Source organism: Leopardus geoffroyi, chromosome D3 (genome assembly GCF_018350155.1).
Source record: "Leopardus geoffroyi isolate Oge1 chromosome D3, O.geoffroyi_Oge1_pat1.0, whole genome shotgun sequence".
NCBI lineage: Eukaryota > Metazoa > Chordata > Mammalia > Carnivora > Felidae > Leopardus > Leopardus geoffroyi.
Genome location: NC_059339.1, coordinates 6,895,230 through 6,922,992, shown reverse-complemented (window position 1 = coordinate 6,922,992; position 27,763 = coordinate 6,895,230). Strand labels below are relative to the sequence as shown.

At 50.0% G+C, this 27,763-nt stretch overlaps 1 protein-coding gene across 2 annotated transcripts; it reads right to left on the bottom strand.

Moving 5' to 3' along the window:
• Nucleotides 1–430: 430 nt before the first annotated feature.
• Nucleotides 431–27,763, bottom strand: VPS37B (VPS37B subunit of ESCRT-I). Of its 2 annotated transcripts, none has more exons than XM_045459548.1 (4): nt 27,580–27,763; nt 5,351–5,522; nt 3,292–3,374; nt 431–2,482 (listed from the first exon to the last, which is right to left on the bottom strand). In XM_045459548.1, the coding sequence occupies exons 1-4, from the start codon at nt 27,688–27,690 to the stop codon at nt 1,985–1,987; spliced, it is 864 nt and encodes a 287-aa protein (XP_045315504.1). In that variant the 5' UTR covers nt 27,691–27,763; the 3' UTR covers nt 431–1,984. The 2 variants fall into 2 exon arrangements, with proteins under 2 accessions (XP_045315504.1, XP_045315505.1); XM_045459549.1 differs by lacking the exon at nt 27,580–27,763 and adding an exon at nt 6,328–6,573.

Below are 27,763 nucleotides of genomic sequence, written 5' to 3'. Positions count from 1 at the left end.
AAGTCTGGGGTGGTGGGAGGGGTCCTCTTCTCCAGGACGAAATGTCACCCACTCAGTTCTATCACTTATTTGCAACAAGCCAAGAATGTCCGTCACTTCCCTCGGCGATGCAGTCCGTGCCGGTGACCGTGCGGTCAGGGCCAGGGCGAGACCGAGGCCAGAGGGCAACCACGGCCGCAGTGTAGCCACACTGTTGACACAGGAGCAGTGTACTACCTTTTCGTGAACACGAGTGAAGGGCAGGAGGTGGGAAACAGGAGAGCCTTTTATCCTGTCCGTGCCAGGGACCTTGGTCAAGGCAGACGCTTCAAGGATGGTGGGTGGCTTTTTAACTTCGACGCACAAGGCAGCTTCACGGTCGGAATTCTGATCAGTGATACTCTAGAACCACACACATCACGAACATCCCCGGATAAATAAAGGACAGAACTTGTTGTTAATCCTGTTTATTAAAAAGGGTCCTACAGCTTTACAACCCCAGCTCAGGCCTGGCCCTGGAGTGAGGCCAGCCCTTCACCACATCAACACCGAGCTCACACCCTTGGCTCCACCCCGTGTGGGCTTGTGGGCGTCCCCCCACCGACCTTGGGGTAGGCAGCAGAGGTACTGGGGAGGGGAGGGGCGGGGCGGGGCGGGCCCTGATCTCCAGATTCGCAAAACATGGCAGGCACGCCCATCCCATTCGGCTGTGACAGTCCAGGAGAACCATATGCTAACTGAAGACACAGGTTGGTGGCCTTGCCTCTGGCCTGCTGCGACAGACCCCGTTTGAGCACTGCCTCCAGTCTGTCACTAGGGCAGGCGAGAGCCCAGAGGGCCAGGAGGAGCCAGGGGTGTTCCCAGGGCGTCTGCCGATCCTGGTGCTGGCTTTCTCCAAAGCATGACGCCATGCTGCCGGACTCCCTCTGTCCCCCTCCGACCCTGAGGCCCAATCAGAGGCAGAGAATATTGGCTACGAGTATCCTGGTTCAAGACGGGACAGAATTCTTCCACCTGCAACACGACGACCTTGGACAAGCCCCTCTGGGAACACAGAGCCAGTAGTGAGAGCTACCCCTCGGCCTGCCCAGCCTGTGGGCCTGCGGGGGAGCCATGGACGGCCCCTCATTGGCACCAGGGGAAACTAAGGCACAGCACAGGCACCCACAGGTGTGACCATACACTGCTTGTGAGAAAGGAAATTGCATTCGCTTCTGCACCTCAATCTGTTCAAAACAAGATGTGCATTTTTATAAAGTTTCCCTGAATGGTCTTGTGTCAAAAAAGTTTTCTTTCCCAATATAAAACAGGAAAATTACAGACATAGTAAAAATACTGGGGGAAATATTTCTTCGTAGAAACCGTCAGGGGCTGGCCCGAGGCGGGGGAGAGAGGAGGAGCCGAGGACGTAGTCTGCTGTGCAAAGTCCGGCTCGGACCAATCTTCCCCGGCCCGGCTGCAACGTGCCCAGCCTCCGGACCTGGCAGGGGGCCGAGTGCAAACCCTGCATGTGGCTTCGAAGCATCCAGGTTCGGGGGGAGGGACGATTGGCCACCCCAGCCCACCGATTCAGTAAGCACCTTCCAGGCAAGCCCACCTGACAGACCCTCACCAGGGACAGTGGCGGGCAGGGCCACACAGCACTGTCTTTTGTGCACAAAGCAGGAACGATGACGCAGCTTATTAAATAAAGCTGCGACGGGAGCAACACGATTTTAAGTGGGAAGGGAGGGAGGCTTTTCCCCCCAGACTCAGGAGTCCATCAACACTATGAGACTTAGAAATCATACCGAGAACACAAACCGGTGCGGCCGCGGGGATGCCAGGCTGAGGCCCTGCACGCACAACCACGTGGGTGCAAAACCGGGGTCTACGTCTACTTACCACTGACCTACAGTTCTACAAACGGGGGCGCTGGCGCAGGGCCACGGCCCCCCGGTCCTCGCAGCCTGTGTGCGCCGAGCCCTGGCCAGCAGGTGCAGGCTCCCCGGAGGGACGGGGCCGCTCATTGGAGGATGAAGCCCGGCTGGTGTGGAGGCAGCCGGGGCGGGGGTCTCTGGGGGAGAGCGGGCGGGTACGGAGACACGAACTGTGCGGAGAATCCTTGCTGGCTGGGGAGGCCCACGCGGGGGGGCAGGGGAGGACACTGCGATCCAGGGTACGGGAAGGCCTGTCCTGAGCCCATGGCAGCGGTGAACGGTGTGGCCAAGCGTCCTGCAGGCACCGGGGGAGGCGGTGGGGGGATGCGCCGAGGTAGCACAGAGGGGGGCCCGCTGGCTTCTGAGGTAGGGTAGGGCAGGGGGACAGCGGGCACTGGCTCGGGCACCCTGGGTGGCAGCGGGGCGGGCACCGAGGCCTGTGGCAGTCTCTGTCCCTTCAGCACCAGCTCCTGGAGCTTCTCGATTTTCACTCTTCGTGTGTGGGCCAGTTTCCGCTTGCTCTGATAGACATCGATGAAGGAGTCCAGAGGAAGCTCTCCATCGAGAAACTTCTCTGCCATGTTCTGAAAGGAGGAGGAGAAACTCGTTAAAGGACGGTTCAGCCCTTGGGGAAGGAACTCCCTTCACCACCACCCCACCCAGCTTCCATCACCTGTACCCCTCCCCCTCAATCCCATCTACCACGTGCTCCACGGGGCGGGCCCTGGCTGACATCCGAGGAGCCCCCCAAGCTCCCACAGAGAGAAGGGGACAGAGGTGGGCTGGCCCTGACCACCCGCCCCACCCCACAAGCTGGACGGCCTTAGGGAGAGCCAGCCTCAGATCAAGGGGGCCTCTCAGCAGCCCTGAGCTGTGGGTTCGCCCGGCGCGGAGGAAGCCACCCTACCCACTTGCCCCCTTCCCGCTAAGCCGGCCGGAGTCCCTTCCGTCCACTGGTTGCGCCCTGACAGACACACCCCCTACAGGGGCAGCAGGACAGAGACGTGCTCACGCCCACCCGGGCCCCCACCCAAGAAACCCAGGGGTTACTCCCCCCCACCCCCCCGGTAGCCTAACTTGGCAACCTGCCACCCGCCCCAGCTTGCTACACGACACGACTTTTGACCCTGACTCATCACCTTATCACTTAGGGAGGCCCAGGCCTCCGGTGCTCGAGTGGCCGCATCTCCCAGGCTCTGCCCTGCCCGCCGATTCAGAGCCACCGGCGGCCGTGGCGCAGACTCCCCGTAGGGTGTGCACCCCTGGCCTGAGAACCAGACTCTCCTGGCCACGGAGGTGTGGCACTCGCGCCCCCTGGAAGAACTGGCCCCCCGGTCACCACGCCCCGGGGCACTGCCCCCCCCCCATCCACCCGGCACCAGCTGGCTCCTACCTCAGTGTCTTCCTCAATCTTGGCTCCTTCTGCCTGGAGAAGCGCCAACAGGGTCTCCAAGGAAGCGCTGCTCGACTGTTTATCTGCAGGAAGCAAGAGGTGTGAGAGCAGGGACAGCCAGCCACTCACACCCCCCCAGACTCCTTGCCACCCGCCTGCCAAAGAGCAAGCACTTTAACTGGAAAGGCACTGGGAGAGTCGCACGCCGAGAACTGGCTTTCCAGGAAGCTCAAAGTCAAAGCCTTAAAATCCGAGAGGAGGAGCACACAGGACAAAAGCAGGGGGAAACTGGGGGCCACGCCACTCATCCTCCTCCGCACCCCCCGTGTCCCCATCCCGACCACAGGGCGCCCTGACCCAGCAACATGACGCACCACTCGTCACCCCATGCAGATTTCCTTTGCGTGTTTGAGTGAGAACTTACACGGTACACGTAACTGAAGCGTGTGACCTGGGCTTTTACAAACGCATAAGCCCCACCTACCACCCAGATCAGGACGTAGAACCTCCACAAAGGCTCCGGGGGCCCAGTCCCAGAGCCTGCCCCGAGGCGGCCCCGCTGCGGAAGCTCGGCCTGGCTGGGAGCCTCACGTACGCAGGTCACACGCGTGGAGCCTCCCACTCGGCACCGTGTCTCTGACATCCACCGCCCGCCCCTTCCGGTGTCCACCGTGTGGACCTAACTTACTCTCCCTTCATTCTGGACACGGGAATTCAGACAGCTCCCAAATTCAGCTGCTACAAATAAAGCCACACATGGACACTCTCGTCCCCGTGGACAGACACGAAGGTCCGCCGCTGCCGGGGCGGCCCCAGGGGCAGACAGGCTGTGTCCCAGAGTGAGCACGCATTGCGTTCAGGCAGGTTTTGCCCAACAACTCTCCCCCCGAGGTGGTTTTAACCCATCTACACTCCTCCCGGCAAGGGAAGGGCTCCCGGGCAGCGCTGGATGTCACCAGGACTGGCTCTGGAGGGTGAGCAGACTGTTGCTGCACTTGCGCAGGCAGTGCGAGTCTCACCACCTCACGGAAGGGCTGCGTTTTTAACCTTTTCTTCATCTCCGCCCCCTCGAAAGCCACCTCAAGCGCTAGGACTTGACACTGAGTTCCTACCACTCTTCGTAATGAGTGTCGGTGTAAGCACATTAAAATGAAATGTTCCGGGGCGTCTGGGCGGCTCAGTCGGTTGAGCGTCCGACTTCGGCTCAGGTCGTGATCGCGCGGTTCATGAGTCTGAGCCCCGCATTGGGCTCTGGGCTGACAGCTCAGAGCCTGGAGCCTATTTCAGATTCTGTGTCTCGCTCTCTCTGTGCCCCTCCCCCTCCCCTGCTCATGCTCTGTCTCGCTCTCAAAAATGAACATTAACAAAAAAAGAAATTTTTAATGAAATGTTCCTGGGGTGCCTGGGTGGCTCAGTCAGTTAAGTGTCTGACTTTGGCTCAGGTCATGATCTCACAGTTTCGTGGGTTCAAGCCCCACTCTCTGCCCCTCCCCCGGTCACCTTTTGATTCTCTCTTAAAAATAAACATTAAAAAAAAAAGTTCCCATGATGGATATTTGTCAACACTATCTTTGAGGACCTAACTCCACAGGATAAAACGTTTGTTGAATAAGGAAGTTACCCTTTTCTGCACTGTTTGGAGAAGGTGAAATTTTGTTTAAAAAGTGGTTACGTCTCGGGGCACCGGGTGGCTCAGTTAAGCCTCCAAATTCAGCTCAGGTCATGATCTCACAGTGGGAGTTCAAGCCCTGTGTCAGGCTCTCTGTGCTGACAGGTCAGAGCTTCCAGCCTGCTTCAGATTCTTCGTCTTCCTCTCTCTGCCCCTCCTCTAATCATACGCTCTCAAAAATAAACATTAAAAAATTAATTTTTAAGTGGTTAAGTCTCTTTTCTAAATAGGTGAAATGATTCCATACGTAAACTTTTTCTTTGTGGCATTAACCATGGTCTTAATCTGAAACTTTTCCAGAATAATACTTCTTTCCTGGTAATCGAACGGCTTGAAAATGTGTCCTTCCCTCAACTCTTTATTCTTGGAGGATCACCCTGAAAAAGTTACCTAATTTGGTCTTCTTTATCTGATAGGCTTCAAAGAGAACCTGGAGTTCCTGGTATTTCTGGGTCAAACGTGCTTTCAGGGCGTCCAGCTGAGGCTGGTACAGAAGGTTTCCTTCTGCCAGGCTCCGGTTGCTGGCGAGCGTCATTTCTTTGTTAAGCTGAACATTCTGCGTCTGCAAGGAACACAGGATGGCGAGAAGCAAGTATTAGTTCCCGGACCAGTCCCCCGAGGTTCCTGTGCCCCACCCTCAGCAGCCACCACATCTGCTTCCGTCTGGCTGGTCACCAGGCTGGGACCACATGCGGGGCCGCTCCCAGCCCGGACTCCAGCCCCTCTGGGTTTCTAGTTTGGACACAGCTCCCTGTTCTTAAAGAGCAAAGCCACTTCCTTTCCAACGATTTGCAGACAGGCTTTGTCTTGTGACTTGTCAAGGCCTTTTGCTTCAATAGCCGTGCTGTGACTGGAATCCCTTACTGCCGCCATTGTGCTTCCAAGAATAAACAGCTGTAAAGATTTAGGGCTAGATTTGTTCAAAACCTGTTTCTGCTGCTCCAGCGGAAGTTAAAGAATCACTTTTAACAGAGGAGGACCAGCTGGCATGGGGTCAATTCAGGCTCAGTCGTCAGGCTTAGGGATCAAACACGAAAGCCCAACACCCCCTGGGAAAGAATTCTGTTTGCCATCACCCTGTTCTCTCTCCCACGCCCACCTCCTGCTCCTCCTTGACTGAGGGGAAGGCCAGAGTCCTCCCAGCCCCCAGCTCCACAGCTGGGCCAAGGCGCCATTTGGGAGGTAGAGAAGCCCACGTGCCCAGACCCCAGGGCTGATGAGGAGATGGAAGGCCTGAGGATAAAGAGCTTCCAGGAAGACTTAGCAAAGCCACGTTATTTAAGGGAAACCCCCAAACCCACACCCAGGGGGCACCCCTGGGACTGGCAAGTGACACGCCTCGGCCACCGCCACCTGCCCACAGCAACCTGTCTGGAGTTGAAGTTCCCGCAGGGCAGAGTCCTTCCCCATCGAGCCGCGTTTTTGTTTTCTCGCAGCTCTGCTGAGACACGACTCCGCTGATCTCGTTTTCCCGTTGATATTTGCTGCTACCCCACCCAGGCTATTTTCGCCGCACTTCTGCACTTCCCTCCTGTTGAGAGTCTGGGTGCAGATTTCCCACTGGGCTGCCTCCGTCCTGGCCACGCCCAGCCAAGGCGCCGGTCCAGCGGAGGGTCCAGCTCCGCGAGGCACGTGCACCCCCTCCGAGAAGGTGAAGGTGAAGGGAGAGAACACAGCAGCAGCCCTGGACCCGGGCCGGGGGGCTCGCTCCAGCAGACACAGAATCCGGATCTCCCGCACCCAGGAGCTGCACCCAGGGGCCCTAAAGATTCCTCTCAGCTTAAAATGGAATTTAAATTAAGATAGAAAATTGAGCCTCTAGCTCAACACTACAAAATCAGTGCAGCACCAATACTCTCATCTCTTGCTGCTGGAGTGTTTGGGGCCCTGGTGTAAACGGGGTTCCGGAAGGGCCGCCACCTCCCGCCACGCAGCAGCTCCCTGCCCTGTGCAGTTGTATCCCGATCCTGTAGAAGAGTCTTTCCTTCGATTGTTAAGCCACTGGAAAGAACACACACACACAAACCACTGTATGGCCACTCTGGAAAAGAGCTCAGCAATTTCTTTTAAAACTAAACATGCAACGACGACACGACCCAGAAATTGTACTCCTGGGCATTCGCCCCGGGGAAATGAAAACATGTTCACACAAAACCCGCACGTGAACGTTCAAAATGGCTTTATCTGGAACAGCCGAGGACCCAAGGCAACGCAGCTGTCGCTCCGCGGTGGGTGGCTGCACAAAGCGCACAGCGTCCAGGCCACAGAACATTCAGCCTTAACAAGGACAAAGCCTGACATGCGTGGCAATTTGGATGAGGCTCCAGGGAATCACGCTGAGCCCAAAGGGTCGGACACTCTAGGATTCGGGGTACATGTCACTTTCGAAACGCCAGAGTCACAGAGACGGAGACAGGTGAGTGGCTGGGGGATGGCTGTGGGAAGGGGGCTCATGGGGATGGGTGCTCCCACTGGGGGGAGTGGGTGAGGGACACAGAGGACCCCTGTTCCTTCTGACAACCGCTCGTGAATCTACAGTTACCTCAAGATTCAATGTTTAGTTGTAAGTCAACAAACCGCTGGGGAGTTTCTTTACACCCCACCCCCCAACCCATCTCATCTGCCAGCTGAGAACCGGCAGGTGTTCAAGGCCATGGTCAGGGACCTCTGGCTCCCCGCCCGCTGGCCATCATTCTGACTCAGTCTTAATTCTTTGTTCAATAAACATTTACTGAGCAACTATTATCTGCCGGGCCCAGAGTTAGGTCTGCAGAACGGAGAGAGGAGAGGAGCACTTCTTTCGTCACATAAACCCAGGTGACGCAAATGGAACGGAATGGAGCATGCCCTGACTACGGTGGGGGGCCTGGTCCCCCCACCTGTCTTCCCGGGCAGTTCCAAGAGCACCCCCAGCCCTTCCTTCCACCACCTCTGGAGCTCAGGTCTGCTTTTCCCACCGGCTCCTCACGGGGAGGCCGGGTCGGCGCTACGTCCTCAGTCACAGCACCCATCTCTTCCCTGCCACAAGCTGCAGTCAGCAAGTATCGTTTCCCTGTTCACAGCCTCCCCCACTGGAATACTAACACAGAAGGGACCCTGTCGTCTCTAGTGTGCCAAGCACCTAGCACACGTGGGCCACCAGTCCAAGGCTGCTGACGGCACCAGAGATCCTTCCCACCCCCCAAAAGCCAGTCTCTTGAGGCCAGGCCCAGCAAATAAGATGGGTAACAAAATATGGAGGGGATTAAAAAAAAAAAAAAAAAAAAGCAAAAGCTGTGTACATCAAGCAACAAATGCCCCACATCCTTTATGGAGACAGGCTCCCTTGATGAAGTCCTTTGAGACAGCGTCTCTGGGGGTCTCACGCCGGATCGGAGGCTTATGCTGAAGCAGGATTTCCGTCTTCACCCAAGGCACCGCTGTGGGCACAGGTCTGCAAAGGGACCCCTGGAATGGCACTGGCGTCCAATGAGGCACGTAATTCTAGCGTGCCGTTGAAGGATCATGACTTCGGCCGGACCTGACAGTCCCAAGGGAGGGGGTGTTGATGTGTACAGCGCCCAGACCAATTCTGGACCAGCCGAACCCTCCAGGAGGGGCCCGGGCGTGTTTTCCCAAGCTCTCCGGGGGTTCCAGCATACAGCTAAGTGCCACCACTTCCGTCTCAGCGTAAAGCAGATCTAAAGAAATCTTACTCTCCTAGGGTCTAAATCAGGTAGAAATCACTTCTCCTGCATGTTAGAAAGTCCCAGAAGAGAGCAGCACAGGCTATAACCCAAAGGTGGCTTGCACGGGATGCATACGGGCGAGGTTTAAGCTACCAGCCACCGAAAGAGCCAACTAAAGCTGCGACGGCGACTGACAGCCACCAAAAACAGCTTGTGATTTTGTATATCCTTTGGGGATTCAGCTGTTTTTACATCAGGAAGTACTGGTAAGTTCTAAGTGGTCACCCAGGGCACACCTACAGCACTCTCCAGTGGACAGTGGTGGTGGGGACAACGGCCTGGATTCCAACACTTCTGTGCCTCCCGGAACACACCTCTGATGCTGCATTAGATCCCGAAAAAGACGCTTTCCTCCTTAGTATTCCTTTCCACCGCACCAACTGAAAACGGGAGGGGAAACGGCCAGTCCTGTTCCATCATTTGCAAAGCAGAGGAGAACAGGGAGAGCTGGCCAGAACAGGCCCAGGGGCCCTCCCCATGGGGACGTGCACACCACGCTTAGCAGGCCCAAGTGGCAGTCACTCTGGACCACACATGGCCCAGCTCTCCAGGTCCCGTAAGACTGACTCCAGCCTCAGCGCCTGTGGCTGAATCTGAACCGGAACTCGGAGAATGCTCGCAGGGGCCTAGACACCTGAAACTGAAAACACTACTGCCGACCTCTTGATGGTTCTCACGATCCTTTTTCTTAACCATAGAGAGATCTTTTCAGGAAATAATCGGTCTGCGGTAAGGGAACATTTTTAAGTACGTACTCAGTGTTACTTCAGTTTCTTTTTCTGCTCATAATCCACGAGAAGTGAGATGCAGGATTGGAGCCTTTAGAGCAGGACCCCATTTATACATCTCTTTCTGCCCATCTGTCTACCCAAGAGCCGCCTGAAAGGATGTTCACCCTAAATTGACAACAGCAACCTGCGAATGTTTTTAACTTTCCTCTTTCTACTTGGACATAGTGCTTGATTTACTACAAGCATATATAAGTTTACAAAAAAGGGTTAATTTAATACAGCCTGTTAGATATGAGAACTGGAAGAGCAGAGGCTCTAGAAAATTAAGCTGTTTCAAGACTAGGGGAAGGGGATTAGGAGATACAAACTTCCAGTTATAAAATAAGTCAGTCACGGAGATGAGAAATACAGCATAGAGAACAGAGTCAACAATATCGTAACAACGTGGTATGGGGACAGACGGGGACTGTGCTAATCATATAAATTATTCACTGGCCATCACAAGTGTCAAATCACTACATGGCACACTGGAAACTGACATGACATGATGTGTCAGCTATACTTCAATAATAAAAAATTTTTAAAAAGGACCATCAACCCCACACACGCGCACGCGCACACACACAAAGAAAACAAGGTATTTTATACATGCTTTGTTCAGGAAGAAATGTAAAGACCCCTTTATCTCTTGCGATGCTCACATAATACATGAAGTTCTCTTGTAGCACGCACGTGCTACCTCAAATGCATGCTATTATTATTTTGAGAAAGTGAAAGGGGGAGGGAGGGGGAGGGAGGGAGAGAGGATGAATCCCAAGCAGGCTCTGTGCTGAGCACAGAGGTTCGATCCCACAAACCATGAGATCATGACCTGAGCTGAAATCAGGAGTCAGATACTTAACCGACTGAGCCACCCAGGTGCCCCTGACCATTATTTCTTAATTTGGGTTGGTAAGTGTGGTAGAAAATAAAGTCAGTTTAGAAGAAAACAGATATAAACTCCCCTCTGGGTGACATACGCAATGGTCACGAACGAGAGGCACCGGAATGAGGACGGGAGACTGCTAGTGCCCTGCCAGCCAGCATGAGGTCAAAGTTTTGAGTTTTCAGTGGATGTTTTCCAAAGCAGACACTTCTATAGGGTACAGTGGAAAACCTCAGATTGCTCTGAAGCAAAACCACCCCTCACTGCAGAGAGATACACAACACACATGGAGACATGTTAGAGACAGACAGGCTTCACACAACTCCTTCCTCTTCAGCTGAGATTCAGCCCTCTTCCTCTTGGACAGCATGTCAGAATGTGAGGGGGGGGGCCAGTGTCAGACTAGAATTTACATGTCTATTTTTAAAAAACACTCAAACTTCAGTACCTCGAGTATAGCTCTTAACAGCCACAACGAAATGCTCCAACACGATGGCTGGTTTGTTGGTTGAGTGGTTCGTTCGTTCATTCATTCATTCAAGATATACTTATGAAGCACCTCTATTGAGGGGTTCTGGGGAGACAGTAACCAGAACAGTCTGTCCCCATGACCCCAAGTGTAGGCAGGCCTTGTGAGTATCACACTGCCCAACTTCAGGGGGCGCCAGGCCCCTTGTACTGCAGCCCTGAACAGAGACCATAGTTGCTCTTCAAATAAGAAGGCTTAAGGGGCGCCTGGGTGGCGCAGTCGGTTAAGCATCCGACTTCAGCCAGGTCACGATCTCGCGGTCCGGGAGTTCGAGCCCCGCGTCGGGCTCTGGGCTGATGGGTCAGAGCCTGGAGCCTGTTTCCGATTCTGTGTCTCCCTCTCTCTCTGCCCCTCCCCCGTTCATGCTCTGTCTCTCTCTGTCGCAAAAAAATAAAAAATATAAACGTTGAAAAAAAAGAAGGCTTAAGAGCGGAAAAAGAAAAAAAAAAAATCCCAATATAGGTGAACTTGAAGATACTGGTGATGTGAAAACCACTCTGTCAGCACCCTGCATGTTTCAACAGTACTTACTAACATTTATGGAGCACTTACTGCTCGCTTGGCATCGTGCCACCTTCTCTCCATGCATTATCTCCATTTAATCCTCCAACTGGGGTGGGGGGGGATTTGCCCCCATTTTACTCGGGGAAGAAATACCATCTCAGGGAGGTTTAAGAGACCACCAGAGTCTTGAGAGGGTCAGTAACTGCAGAGCCATGAGGTTAAGGGTCAGGATATTCTGTCTCCCAAGTGTGTTTTCTACAGGATTATGCCCTGAATTATGCCGCAGCATCTGTCCACTGCATAGAACTGGTCTATCATTTCTCCATTTTCAAGTACCAGGAGTCATCTAGATTTCTATTATTGTTTACTTTTTACCGAGGATATTTTCAAACACAAAGGAAAAGGAGAGAGAGAATAAAGAATCCGTGCACATTCTCCAGGGTTCAACAATTAGTGACATTTGTCAATCCTGCTTCGAGATATTCCTCACTTTTTTTTCCTGAAGTTTCTTCTTCCCCTGAAGTATTAAAAAAAATTTTTTTTTCCAACGTTTATTTATTTTTGGGACAGAGAGAGACAGAGCATGAACAGGGGAGGGGCAGAGAGAGAGGGAGACACAGAAACGGAAACAGGCTCCAGGCTCTGAGCCATCAGCCCAGAGCCCGACGCGGGGCTCGAACTCACGGACCGCGAGATCGTGACCTGGCTGAAGTCGGACGCTTAACCGACTGCGCCACCCAGGCGCCCCCCCTGAAGTATTTTAAAGTAAATTTCAGGCATCCTACCATTTCACCCTTAAAAGCTTTAATATGTATCTTTAATGGGGAAGAACTTTACAACTTAACTACAATGCCATCATCACCCTTACTAAAATTAACAATATTCTAATTTAAGCACTCTTACTAAAATTAACAATATTCTAATTTCAACTTCTGCATGTGTTGGCTTGAATTCCTCTTATAATGAGCTTCTGCCTTGTCTGGCTGAGTATCTGAAATCGTTTATAACTGTTTCCACCATCCCCCACCCCTGCTTTAAGCCCAACTTTGACAAGACTGAATTAATGCCCAAGCAACCTCTGAAAATGACTAAAAAGCTTTTTGGGGGAGCACGATCATTATGTAACAGATTTATTTTTTTTAAGCTTGTTTATTGGGGGGGGGGGGGGGCAGAGACAGAGAGAGAGCAGGGGAGGGGCAGAGAAGGAAGAGAGAATCCCAAGGAAGTGCCACAAGGTCAGTGCAGAGCCCGACACACGGGGCTCAGATTCACGAACTGTGAGATCATGACCTAAGTTGAAATCAAGAGTCGGACGCCCACCCAAGATGCTCAACCTCACTCATCATCAGGGAAATACAAATCAAAACCACAAGGAGATACCACCTCACAACTACCAGAATGGCTAAAATAAACAACGCAGGAAACAACAAATATTGGCGAGGACATGGAGAAAGGAGAACCTTTTGGCACCGCTGGTGGGAATGCAAACTGGTGCAGCCACTCTGGAAAACAGTATGAAAATTAAAAATAGAACTATCCTACAACCCAGCAATTTACACTAGAAATTTATCCAAATTCTTTTCCAAAAACTGGTGATTTGAAGGGGTACATGCACCCCAGTGTTTATGGCAGCACTATCAACAATAGCGAAAGTATGGAAAGAGCTCAAATGTCCATTGACGGATGAATGGATTAAGAAGATGTGGTGTATGGGGCGCCTGGGTGGCTCAGTCGGTTAGGCATCCGGCTTCGGCTCAGGTCATGATCTCACAGTCCGTGAGTTCAAGCCCCGCGTCAGGCTCTGTGCTGACAGCTCAGAGCCTGGAGCCTGTTTCAGATTCTGTGTCTCCCTCTCTCTGACCCTCCCCCATTCATGCTGTGTCTCTCCCTGTCTCAAAAATAAATAAACGTTAAAAAAAATTTTTTTAAATAATAAATAAATAATAAATAAATAAATGAAGATGTGGTGTATATACACAATGGATTACTACTTGGCGATGAAAAAAAATGAAATCTTGTCATTTACAACACTGTGGATGGAACTGGAGGGTATTATGCTAAACGAAATAAGTCAAAGACATATCGTATGATTTCACCTGTATGTGGAATTTGAGAAATGCAACAGATGAACATGAGGAAGGGAAGGAAAAACAAGACAAAAACAGAGAGAGAGAGACAAACCCTAAGGGACTCTTTTTGTTTTTATTTATTTTTGAGAGAGAAAAGGACAGACAGAGCCCAAGTGGGAGAGAGGCAGAGAGAGAGGGAGACGCAGAATCCCAAGCAGGCTCCAGGCTCCAAGCTGTCAGCGCAGAGCCCAACGCAAGGCTTGAACCCACAAACTGTGAGACCATGACCTGAGCCAAAGTCAGACACGCAACCGACTGAGCCACCCAGGCACCCCAATAAGAGACTCTCAAGCACAGAGAACAAACTAAGGGTTATGGGGGGTTGGGGGGTGGTAAATGGGTGACAGGCATTAAGGGATTAAGGCACTTTTCAGGATGAGCACTGGGTGTCAATAGGTAAGAGATTAATCACTGGGTTCTACCCCTGAAACCAAGACTACACTGTATGTTAACTAGCTTGAATTTAAAAAAGAAAAGAAAAGAATCAGACGCCCAACCCACTGAGCCACCCAGGCGCCCCCAGGATTTGTATTTTTTGTGTGTTTCAATCAATTGCAGTTTGTAATCTTCCTGATGATCAAAGTGTCCATGGCTGGTGGGAGACACTTCGGGCTGGGTCTCAAGCTGACATACCCCAGAGGACTGCCAGCCGCCCCCACTCCCCCCCCCCCCCCCCCCCCCCCGCCCAGCCCTCCTGTAGAACAAGGGGTCCCAGACCCATCTGCACATTTGGTGCCCCTGATCTGGACCAGCCCTTCTTGAAGAAATGCTGGCTGCTTTTGGTGGGAAATTCGTTTCGATTTTTATATTTTCCTCTCCAGATAAAATTAAATTGAAAGCTGTCCATAATATAAAGACGAAGAACAAAATAAATCTCAGCTCCTGTACCTTCCTACCAGTAGAAAACATTAGACTGCCTTCAGACTCTAAATACACAAGCTTATGGATCAGACGACCAAAAGGTTGGCACGTATTCAGCCAGGTTAATCTCTCCTTTTATTGAGTACAATATCTTGATCTAGCTCACCGATTAATTTTAGGACAAGTATCACCAAGGTCACATGCAATTTAAGCCTAGGGTTTAATATCAACAGCTATTAGAAAGCCCAAATTCATCTTCCATTCAGTGAAGACCTTGCCAGTGACAAATTCCTCTTTCTGCAGTCTTCCCACTAAATGCAGGCTTTCAGGGAAGCCTGCAATCCAAGCCCACAATATCCCAGAGGTGTGCTGCAGAGGTGGCTTAATTCAACCCCAAAATGAAAAAATAAAAAAACTTAACAGCTGCAGAGTTGGACTGCTTAACATGTTCACAAAATTAAAGATCTGAAAACTCAAAAATACAGTGAAAGAACTGTCGAGCATTATGAAACTGTTCTAAAATATAACCACCTCGTGGGTTGTGTGTCTCCAAGGCGACAGCCCACACGGAAAAGAAATTTACCAGATGCTTATCAAATGTTCCCCCAAAACAACCCACTCAACAGAGACAGCATATTAGATTAATAAAGATTGCTATTTTTGATTCAAGATCTCAAAATCCTTGTTGAGATGAAACTTGCTGCACTCAAAGTAGCAGGCAATGGGATATAGACGAACGATTCCTTCCCACACGGAGCTGGGAGCTGGCTCGCACCTTAGAAATCGGTATGACATTCACTTTAAGTGCAACTAACCACAGACATGCAAAGAGCTACTACGTTTGAAAATAAATGGACTAGTCCCAGAGAAGAATTAAATGGTCTCAAAGAAACACAATTTGATAATCTTCTAGTTCTCGAGGTACCAGGGTGCTTTGTTTCCCCCTACCCCTTGGAAGAGTCCTTCCTAATATTTGCGGGGGCGGGGGGAAATCCCACTTTGTGGATAATGATGCCAATAATAAATATAATAGGTGTGATGGGTTGTGACAACTCTCACGTGTTAGAAAATGTTACTTTCCTAGCATATCACTGACCTTACAATTCCTGAGGACTCCAGGGAGAGGAGGGAGGAACAGAAGGCAGGACAGGACCCCCAAACTGATCACAACATTAACTGCTTTTGTCCCTAGTCTCCTCAAAGGGCTTGTTACACTTGATCCTATGGAATCAGAGTCTCAGCAGGTGAGTCAGGGAAGCTATTGAGAAGCCCTCACTCCACATTATCAGAACCAATTAGCTGGTCAGCTGAGCAGTTCAGTTAAAGCAATAAATCACTAAACACACAAAAGTTTAAAGGTATACATCCGTCCATTTCTTCATGTAAGGCAAAGGTCTTTTCTTAGATAAAGGGTCCACTAGCTCAAGTTCCAAAAGTTCTTTTTCATCCAGACCACATCCTGTGATGGGGAGGGTTTCAAGACACTGGACAAGTGAGCTGAGAGCAGAATCCTGGAATTCTTCTGTTTTCCCCCCAGCCTGAAACACACCTCACTGGCTAACAAGTCTGTTTCTAGCACACCACCTTCTATGAACTCTTTCCAAAGCAAGCAGCTCAGTTTTCCCTCCAGGTAGTTTTCCCTCACAGTCCTTTCGCTTACAGCTTTTGCCACAGTATTTTAATGAAATAAGTTAATTACTGTAACAAAGAAACCAGAATGGCCAGGTCCTGGACTCAACCGCACTGGGAGCAGAAATGTCCAGAAACCTGATCACGAACATAGGGGTGGTGTCGTCAATCGCTGTATCCGATGGTGGGAATCGCCAATTACTGGAGCACTCTGGTGAAGTGGAGGGAGGTCCATTAATAGCTTCTGCTGTGATTTTTAAATCCAGATCACTCCTCCCTCAAAAAGAAAGAGCCTTATGGAAGAGAGAAAATTTATAAACTCTGCTTTTCTTATTAGCAGTTCCTGGCCAGGACAAACCACCAAAGCAATCGTTTGTTTAGTAAGAGCACAGGGTTTTGTTTTGTTTTTTCTTCTTCCTCTTTTCTATTTCCTTTTACCCCCAATTTACAAGAAGTGCATGTAGGAGAATTTTCTAGGACAGTCTTTACACAGATGCAAAATAAGAAAACACCTAACCAGGTGGATCCTGAATTATGTGAAGACTACATTTTTGACAAATTTGCTTTTACATTTGAAATACATCATGACATAAACTTTCCAACCCCTGACTCATGAATTCAGTTTAATGGATACAATTTACGGTCACATGATTTAAATTATTCATCTTCTTATGAGAAAATGCTATTCTAATAGTGGGATACTTTTAGTCTGTGGGTAGAGAAAGGGATTAGTCAAAGAATAATCAGTTACCCCTAAATTATTCTACTTATATTCATAACAAAAAATACCTGCAACTTTATCTGGTGTAGGGAATTTGATGTTCTAACTAAAAGCAAAACAAAACAAAAAACCTGACTAGATACTTAAGACTTAATCATTTTAAAATTTTTTGGGGGGTGCCTGGGTGGCTCAGTCGGTTAAGCGGCCGACTTCGGCTCAGGTCATCATCTCGCAGTCTGTGAGTTCGAGCCCCGCATCGGGCTCTGTGCTGACAGCTCAGAGCCTGGAGCCTGTTTCAGATTCTGTGTCTCCCTCTCCCTGACCCTCCCCCGTTCATGCTTTGTCTCTGTCTCAAAAATGAATAAACGTTAAAAAAAAAAAAAAAAAAATTAAAAAAATAAAAATAAATTTTTTTTTTATGTTTTAATAGATTTAAATTTAAAGATGTTAATTTCAATACAATTTATGATAGCAATGAAATATCCAATGAGGGAATGGTCACAAAAATGATATTTATCATAAGTTATAAAAGATCATGCAGCCACTAAAAATACTGCCATATAAGAATATTTTCTTTTTGTTTTATGTATGTATGGATGGATGTACTTATTTACTTATTTAGAGAGAACACACACCTGAGCAGGAGAGAGAGGATCCCAAGCAGACCCCATGCTGCCAGCACAGAGCCCAATGTAGGGCTCGAACTCATGAACGGTGAGATCATGACCTGAGCCGAAACCAAGAGTCAGAGGATTAACCAACTGAGCCACCCAGACGCCCCCATATAAGAATATTCTGATAGAAAATAAGAAAATCAGGGCACCTAGATGGCTCAGTTGGTAGAACATGTGACTCTCGATCTCAAAGTCATAAATTCAAGCCCCACACTGGGTGAAGAGATTACTTAAAAAGAAAAAATGACATAAAAATAAGAAAATGCCCAGAGCATAACTTTAGGTTAACACACACACACACACACACACACACACACACACACACACACACACACACACACACCCTCTATATACAGAATGATCCCAGTGGGGGAAAAACATGAAAAAAACCAAACAAACCCATAAAATGTTAATAAGGGTTTATGTCTGGGTGCTGGTATCACATGTGATTATGTTTTTCTTCATTTCTGAATTTTTCTCTAATAAACATGTAAAAATATTTTTAAAGATTAGTTGGAATCCGAAACTGAAATACCATATACTCAAAACAAATGAAATACTATATATCCCCGTGTTCTTAAACGGAGTATGTGAATGCAGGGCAGCCTTTGATGACCAAGAACTGGCATCATGAATATCAAGTAACTACCATGCTGTCTGTGAAACACCAGTACCCATGGGCGATGGAAGCAGATGGCACGTTTATCCCCTGAATAAGCATTTGCCAAAGCATGCCCCAGGGAAGCTAGTCCCACGAGTTCTGGGACCAAGTAAGAACGGGACACGCTCACTGTCCGCCCTCTGGAGCTTTACCACACGCCCTGCCTTAACAGTAAGAACCAAACAAGGCAAAACAAGAAAAATCCCTTTTAACCACTGGTTTCCCAAACTTATTTACCATGGAGATCCTTTTAATGTAATCACCACTGACAGAAGCAGGGCCCCAGGACAACTAAGGGAAATGCAACCCTAAACCAAACAGCCCCGACCACTTTATTAAAACTGCCGTTATTTCCATTACTGCCATGGCGCCCTGTTCATCAGTTTACGATCATCACCTTGTTTAGCCTTCAGAACGACCTGTCAGGCCATTGTTATAATATGCCCATTTTAAAGATAAGGAAACTGATATTTAGAAAGGGTAATGGTGCCCAGGGTTTCCCAGGAACCCAAACCCCATCTTTTTTTTTTTTTTTTTTTTTTTTAAAGAAAGAGCGAGTGGGCTCGGATCCCAAGACCCTGGATTGTGACTTGGGTGAGCAGAAATTGAGAATCGGATGCTCAACTGACTGAGTCACCAGGTGTCTTCCAAATCCCACCTTTAACCACTATGCCTAGGGGCTGACCTTACATTTTTTGTGAAGCTTTTTATCACTTTTGCTTCCTCTTTCTCTATCATTTATTTCCGGACGGTGTTACTGGCTCTGTTCGTCTTTCCCTACACCCTTTGAAAATCTGCCACGGACACACAAACCATACGACCTGGCGTGTCTCCATCTGAACGGTGTACGAGACAAGACTCAACAAGCCCTGCGAGGAGCCTGGTGTGAGCTTCCAAGTCAGCGATTTCGGCTGCCCGAAGATCTTTTTTTAATCAAGCATCTTTTCCAGGCTTCCGACGGATCTCCCTGCTTTCTGGTCTCATCTCCTCAAATCCATCCCCCAACCCCTGGGGCTGGCTGAACCACCCATTTAAGTCACAACTGTGAACACAGCACTCCCAGGTGGCTCCCTCTGCCGAGAGGATCAAGCCATCTGGTCTCTGCCTGCCTCTCTGGCCTCTTCCCCCACCAAGCCCCACCCTCATCCCTCCGGCAAGGCTAGAATATCCCTTTGCACCTCTCTCTCTAGGCTTTTCCTGTGTAGGTTCCTGCTGTCCACCCCCACGGCTGGAAGCCCTTCTCCCTCGTTACCTGGTTAACTCCTCCTCCGAATCACAGCACATTAGTCATCTCAAGGAAACATTCTCCGTGGATCTCCCCCAGCCCCGCAGAGGCTTGCTGCGTCCCCTCCCGCTAGGGCGTCCCCACCACCGCTGTTTCACACCTCCGACATCTGTAACTGACTTTTGTGTACCTGCGCAATCCTAGAAGATGAAAACTACGTGGTTTCATATCCCCAAAGTGCTCCATAAAAGTTAAGTAATGAATAACCTTGCTCGACCTCAGCCGTGTTCACGCTAATGAAAGCTGCTGTCTGATGGCAAACACTAATTGGCACTTCCTCTGTCCCTCTGCCAACCGGGGCACCAGGCATCGGATATGGACATAACCTCCAGGTGCCACTCCTGGTGGCTCCACCTCTGGTGATAATGAAAGATCTAATTTGGAAGAAACATTAACTATGACACTGCCTGTAACAGAACGAGCTACTCAAGTATCTGCTTTTGACAAGAACGCTTTGGCACAGTAGTGGACAATATTCCTCCTAATTCCATGAGAAACGATTTCAAAAGCTTTCTTTCTCTTGACATACTGCAACATAACCCATGACAACAAAGCTACATCTTCCTCTCCGCTTGCATTCTTCCCTAGGAAGAAATTCTGCAAAGGACTTTCCTTTGCCTACCACTGGGTAAGATAAGTTTTTCTTGAATAAGGTAGTTTTTGTGGAATCCAAAAACCCCATAGAGCAGAGGGAGGAAGTAAGCCAACCAGAACTCCTGTCTCGGCACGTTCTGAGAGCCAGCCATTACATACATCAACAGTGGCTGACACAGGAGTCGTTACAGAAAACCCTGAACTGCACACCTACGGGGCTCATCCCCACAGCAAACATTCCGCTACAAATACGGTGATAAAAGCCAAATACAGATCTTCATTTACAATGGGGTTACGTCCCAAAAAACCATCCTAAAGAGGTGCCTGGTTAAGCATCCAACTTTGTGATCTCATAGTTGGGGGGTTCGAGCCCCGCATTGGGCTCCAGGCAGACGGCTCGGATTTGGAGGCTGCTTCGGATTCTGTGTCTCCCTCTCTCTCTGCCCCTCCCCCGCTCATGCTCGGTCTCTCTCAAAAACGAAAACATTAAAAAAAAATTTTTTTTAAACATCCCTAAGTCAAAAATGTATTTAGTACACCTAACCTAGCAAACATCATAGCTTAGCCTGGCCCACCTTAGATGCTCAGAACACGGACATAAGCCTCCAATTGGGCAAACTCCTCTACCACAGATTTTTTTTTTCATTGTAACTAGGCTCCATGCCCAACATGGGGCTTGAACTCACAACCCTGAGATTAAGAGTCCCATGCTCTACCGCCTAAGCCAACCAGATATGCCCCCACACCAAGCCCATTTTATAACGAGGTGTTGACTATCTCATGTCATTGACTAACTGTACTGAAAGTGACAAATGGAGCAGACACTGGTGCAGGTGGCTGTCCGCGTTCAGCTCTGTCGACCCTCCTGACCGCATGGCTGACCGCGGCCACTACCCAGCATCATCACGAGAGGATGGGACCGCTGATTGCTAACCTGGGACAAGACAAATCCAAAATTCCAAGCGCGGTTTCTACTGAATGTGTATCATTTTTGCGCTTTGCACCATCACGAAGTCAAACGGTCATAATCCGAACCATCAGAAGTCAGGACCTTCTATAAACAACAAAGTTGGCTTAGCTCAAGGGCACATCGGTCGTGGACAGGACAACATGATGCTCCAACAGTTCGGTCTAAATCCAGGTTCCTCTTTCGACCAGTCTGATACAGGTCAAGCGCTGTGACAGGACGTCCACTTGTCTGGAAAATACCAGACTCGTCTCTCCCTGTGCTTCGATGGTACCTCTTTCTTCCTCCCAGCCCACGAATTACTCCTAGCGGCCTTTCAAACTTTTATTTTCTTCTTGAAGGAAGCTGGCCCCCAGACTTGTATCTCAGCTGACTGGTCCCCTGAGCTCCGGAACCGGGTTTCCACCTGCCCGCCTCCCCCCACCCGGTCCCTCACTCTTGGGCTGGCAGGCAGGGTCTGGGTGAGCCCTCTCCCCTCCCCCCCACTCTTACTCATCTCCAACTTGAAGCCAGTGAACTGCACTCAGCAGTACCTACGTGCCAAGGACACAAAGACAAAAGTGACAAAATGGGGCCACAGGAAGTGAATGACTTACAAAATGTGTGACAAGTACCACAGAAGAGGTCCCCAAAGATACCGTGTGCCCGTGATGCAGGAGGCAGGGCGAGCATGTGGAAGGCAAAGCTGAGGAGGCTGGAGACCCCGCTCCCAGAAACCCAGCTGAAACCCCAGCTTCTCCTCACCTGGGTTTCCACTTCCACCCTGGCCGTTCCTGAACCTTCCCGCACCCACGCGGCCCCTACTCTGCGGCCAGCTTAACCGTACTGAAGAGTACTTCTGATGATACTGTTCTTCCGCTCCAGAAAGTCACGGAAACTCACCGCTACCAAACTCACGGCCTTCCGCGCACACACGGCACACCAGCCGCCCTCCCCATCACTGCCCGTCACTTCCCTGCTCATGCGCAGATCTGATCCGGCTCAAGTAGCTGGTAACCCGCCAGTCAGAAAGCCTGTCCCATGCTTTCCTGCTCTGGGACTGCACCCTCGCTGTCACTTCTTCCTGACTGCCCATGCTTAGCTCTCAAAATCCTACTCAGAATAAATATCTCATTCAAGGCAGTGGCTGGGGGTGGAGTGGGTGTCGGGCCCAGGATGCAGCACAAAGAGGGCTTTTCACTGGGTTGACAGTGTTTACTTCCGAAGCCGCGTGGCAGGTAGACACATGTGCCTTACGTTACTCTAAACCCTTTCAGAGGCATTATTGTATCTGGTCCTTTACCTCCTTAACTCTTACCCACCTATCAAAGTCCATCTGTTGCACTAGGACCCAACTAATCTCGCCAGAGAGCCTCTCTTCATCTGACCTTCGAGGTCATTTACAATTCACACGCAGCCTCCTTATTCTCTATTTTTAAAAAATTGTGATACGGGGCGCCTGGGTGGCGCAGTCGGTTAAGCGTCCGACTTCAGCCAGGTCACGATCTCGCGGTCCGGGAGTTTGAGCCCCGCGTCGGGCTCTGGGCTGATGGCTCAGAGCCTGGAGCCTGTTTCCGATTCTGTGTCTCCCTCTCTCTCTGCCCCTCCCCCGTTCATGCTCTGTCTCTCTCTGTCCCCAAAATAAATAAATGCTGAAAAAAAAAAAATTAAAAAAAAAATTGTGATAAAATATACATAAGAAGATGCCATTTTCAAGAGCCACGGTGAAGTACGTCCACACTGCTGCACAGCCAGCGCCACCACCCATCCTCCACACGTTGCTCGCCTTCCCAAACTCGAACTCTCTACCTCTCACTCGCTCTTGGGCTGTAAAGGTCTGTGTGCGTGGTTTCTTCCCCAAATTATAATACGGGGTTTACGCCCTATTCGTGTTTCCATCCTTAAAACATCTTGCACAGTTAGTGCTCCATAGCTGTGAAACTGAAATGGAATCTTCTTGAAACGGCAGCCAGGATATGATGCCTTTTAGTTTTAGCAATACTAGCCAATAATAACAATTTCCCGAGTGCTCACTGTGCTAGGTACCAGAGTAAGCATCCTATGTACTTATCACATTTAATCCACCCAAACCCTATGAAGTAGGTTACTGCTGTCACCCCCTTTGTTTTCAAGGAGGAAACTGCAACTGGGAAGGCAAGAGTACTTGCCAAAGGTCCGCGGGTTGTATCGAAAGGCGGTTCTGTACTATACCACACCCACCACACTTTTAATCAATGCAAGTAGAGAGCAAGTGATCAGATTTCACCTAGCCAGCCAGTCTAACAATTCTGAAAATCTCTTACGAGAGGGGGCTAGCCTCTATTGAAGCCCCCTCTGTGCCAAAGTACTCCCTGCCTTCACCTGCTATTCTCCACTGAGCCTCACAAGAACCCTCAAAGGCAGGTGTGGTGACCACCCTCACTTTACAGTGGAGGAACCAAAGCACAGAGAGTTTAAGTAACTGAAATAAGGTCACACAAGTCTCAGCTATGCTCCTTACATTACCAAAAAAAAAAAAAAAATTATGTACGTAAGCTCTATGCCCAACGTGGGACTTGAATTCATGACCCCGACATCAAGAGTCACATGCTCTACTGACTTGGGCCAGCCAGGCACCCCTTTTCATGAATCTTAATTCCTCCTTAAAAAATAAAATCAGGGGTGCCTGGGTGGCTCAGTCGGTTAAGCGTCCAACTCTTGGTTTTGGCTCAGGTCATGATCTCTCAGTTCGTGGTTCGAGCCTTATGTCGGGCTCCGCACTGACAGCATGGAGACTGCTTGGGATTCTGTCTCCTTTTCTCTCTCTCTCTCTCTCTCTCTCAAAACAAATAAATAAACTCAAAAAAAATAAAATCAGATAAAACTGAATTTCAGGAAATATTCCCAGGCACAGTAAGTTTTTACTCGAGAGTTAAAACAGTAAGTCCACAGAAGAGAATACTGAAACCTAGAAGTTTGAAGCCTCTGCATACGCAATGACTGCACAAAGTGAGCAGAAACAAACTCCAGTTAGCAGACTCTCAAAGCGTTTAAACTTTAACTTCGGAAAACCAGTCCCACCAGCACTCAGCTGGTGTTGAGGAAACAGTCCCTGGGTTTAAAGCAAGGTCAGTACGTTTCAATGAGCCATTATGATTCACGCAGTAGCTCTGCAGCCCCAAACCAATCACACTAGAACACGCCTTAGGGAAACAGCGTCTCCCAGACCAGACTCTTTCCACAAAACAATCTGTTTTTCAGACCCTCGGTGTTTCTGCATGTGGGCACTCTCACTTGCCAAAGGAGCAGAGATCCTGAATTTGAATCCTTAGTTGGGTGGAATTATCCGTTAGCAACAACCAACCAACCGACATTCCCTCCAGAAGCACAGGGGGAGACAGGACCCAAGACGTGCAGTTTAGCTGCCTAATCCCCTAAGCGACAGTTCCTTTTAAGGGAGTGCCCAGTAAGTCCACCAGGGTTAATGTGGACGGATAGAAGAAGGCGCATTCCATTGCCATGTAAAAATAACTTTAAATAAAAATAAAATGTGTGCATATGAAACGTTAGCCCACAGCGAAAGCAAAGAGCAAAGATCACCAGGGAGGGTACTGCATTTAGGGAACTGCACAGTGGACGGGACCAACAGGAAAAGAGAAACACGGGGGCACGAAAAAGAGAACAGTTCCAGCTCCAGCACGATTTCAATGTCTTGAGCTGCACTAAAGCTCACACACCACAATTAAAACAATGTAAGTGAAGCAGAATACACGGCTGTATTTAAACCTAACAGTGAATGCCTTCAAAACCTAGCCACGCTTTCCAGCCGCCACAAAATATCCCCTCAGGCTTGAAGAAGTCTTACTCTACAATTTAAAACACTTCCTTCTGCCAATTTAAAAAAAAAGGCCTTTGGTTCAGATTAAGAGATTCTATGCTGGGAAAGGCCTGTTCCGTTTACAATCTCATCCTCGGACCTGCTGAGATACATAATCATTTGGACCACAGAAAGAGAAGATGTTTCTTAAGCTAATGGTAAATAAAAATTTACTTAACATTCTTGAAATAAGACGCTATGAACTTGTCAGGATGGCCTGGTATTGATGACTGGCAGTAAACTTCCTAAAAAGAACTAGGTGATTATTAGTAATTGCAATTCCTCTTTATTGAGCACTAATTACACGCTGTGTTAACACGCACTATCTCACATAATCCCCGTATCAACTCTATGAAATAAACATCATGTTAGCCTTCTCTAACAGATGCTCAGAGAGGTGGATTAACTTCCCTGAAATCACACAGCTGCGAAATGGCCAAGTCCGGCCTGGAGTGTAGGAGTCCAAAGTCTGAAAGTTCCACCTGGTTGAGAGTGGACAGTTGACAGAATATTTTCTCCTGTGTCTCCCAACTATCCCGAAATAAACCAATGCCTAACATTAACAGCTGAGTCAAAGGACCATGGCCACAATTTTATTTGTTCATGTTATACCCATTCCTACAGAAACATTCCACATGTGACTGGGGGAACAGGATTTGCTAAGTGTGACTATTGCTCGTTGAGCTGCCTGGCTAGGGTATTTTGGTCTTCTCATTCGGTTTCCTTGTTTTAACAGCACTACACCCTGAAGTACTGCTGAGTAATTTAACTTGAATTATGTGGCCTAATCAAGTACGTCAGTCGTCAGCATTTGCATAGGGGACTCTGGTATGACGGTCACCTTCGCTAAAAAAAAAAAAAAAAAAAAGTTCTGCTAGATTTATCTGCCTTTCCCTTCATGTAATAATCTCCAGTTTCTTAGGTAGAGGAAACAAGCTGTCCCTAATAGCCTCAGACTTGAGAGAATCACCTCTTCCCACAATCTTCCCTCCACTAAAAAGCAGCTTATTTCTATTACTGTAGAATAGAATCGGTATAACTACATCAATATAAATACAGTATCCTGTTCTAACAAACAGAACAGTCGTACAGCAAAATAACTTGTAGGTGGGATCACACGTCAGGAAAAAATACCTGTCATTTTATCATTAAAGCACAAGGATGCCTGCCGACATAACAACAAAAGGTCTCCCGGCAACTGAAAAGCAGAGAAACTAAGCAAAGATTTTATTTCTTTAGAGACATGAGACTCTTTCAGTCAAGAAAGATGGATTTTGTCACTTATTATTCTCGGAGATGGAAAGTGCCACATGGAGACGACAAATGAGGGAAACTGCATCTCGGAGCAACGTGCTATGTGCCAAGTTACAAAGCCCGTGAATACAAGGGGTGTATTAATGGAAAGACTGATACCATCTCACTACAGTGGCCTCTCTGTAGCTCAGGACAATAATCTGTTGAGGGTTTTCCAGTGATTTTGAATGTGCAACCTCCACACAAGCCCCCTTTTAAGGAAGCTGGCTCAGGGCTGAACAATCCCTCTTCGGAAAGAGAGCCAAGAGCCCCCACTCAGGCTTCTGGGGCAGAGGTTCAGCCCTGTAGGCGTGGGAAGGCTCAGACTTTGGAGACAAAGAGGCAGGAGTGGTAAACGGGCTGGGGAGAGCTGGGATCAGCCTGGGTCCACCTGCCTGGAGGAGACCCCAGGCCCGGAGGACGGGCGGCTCAGAGAAAAGAGCCCAAAAGGGTTGGGAAGAGAAGAGACAATTCACAGCGCAAATGCAAGCGTGAAGTCAGTTACCGCAGAGAGCAAAGCAGGTCACAAGAGACAGAGTGACACAACCAGGAACACAGTGGGCATATGCCTCCCAGAGGCTGGGCAGGCCCTCAACTATGGAAGACGTGTGCGGACTGGCCACCAGTCCCCCCATCCCTGGCTTATCTTCTCCCCCAAAACAGCACCAGGAATTCTCACTTTGCCCCAAGGTGACGCAAAGCCACCAGATTCCCAGATTCCCTTCTTCCACAAAAGGGGGCAACTTTACGGGGAAAGGGATTCCTGCTCCCACCCCAAGACCAGGGAGAAGCCCCTAGGATGGCCCTACTAAGACCTCTTCCAAATGAAGGCAGCCCCAACAGGGCCCCTCTAACCGTCGTGGGAACGCTCACATACACAGACCCCTCCAACCCTAACGTGGCCAAGTCCGGGGCCTCGTGCCCCTCAACCTCACAGACCCTGCCCAAGGCTAAAGTCCATTTCAGTACGACCGCCCAGAGTCAGCTACAGACACCCAGGCCCCTACAAACTCACCCTGGAAATAGCAAACCCTAGGACTCTCGTCCAGCTCGTCCACCTAGCCCCTGAAAACCTATTCGAAGACTCCAGTTACTTCCTCAGTCCGCCTGTACCGCTCGACCCTCTCCTCAAGCCCCCCCCCCCACCCCCGCCCAACCCCTGGGTGACTCAGTCCGGTCTGTCACCCCCCAATCCTCCACTGCAATCCCCCCTACCTTCTCCACCCTAATCCCATCCCCCTATTCTCTCCTCGTCCCACCCGACCCAGCCCCAGCCCCAGCCCCCGAGGTCCCCAAATGCCCGTTCCAGGCTCTCGAATCCGGGCTTCATTCCCAGCCTCGGCGCCTCACAGCCTCGCCTCGAGCCCGCTCAGCCCCCGAGCCCGGTCTCAGGGGGCTTCCCCCCCGCTCAGCCCCAGTCTTGGTCTCCCCAACCCCAGCTAGAGGCACCGCGATCGCCGGCGCCTCGGGCCACCTCCAGCCCGCCGAGGGCCCCCGGCCCCGCGCGCCCCTCTCGAGGCCCCGCCGCCACCGCGCGCCCCGGCTCGGCCCACCTCCTCCATCTTCTGCACCATTTCCGTCAGCTGCCCCTCGTCCTCCAGCAGCTCGTTGAGCTGCACCAGCGACAGCCCGGCGAACCGGGCTTCGCTCCCGGCGCCCGCCATCCCCGCGTTTCAGCCACCGCCGCCGCTCTGCCCGCCAGGCTCCGCCGACCGGAAGCGCCGCCCTCAAAGCCCG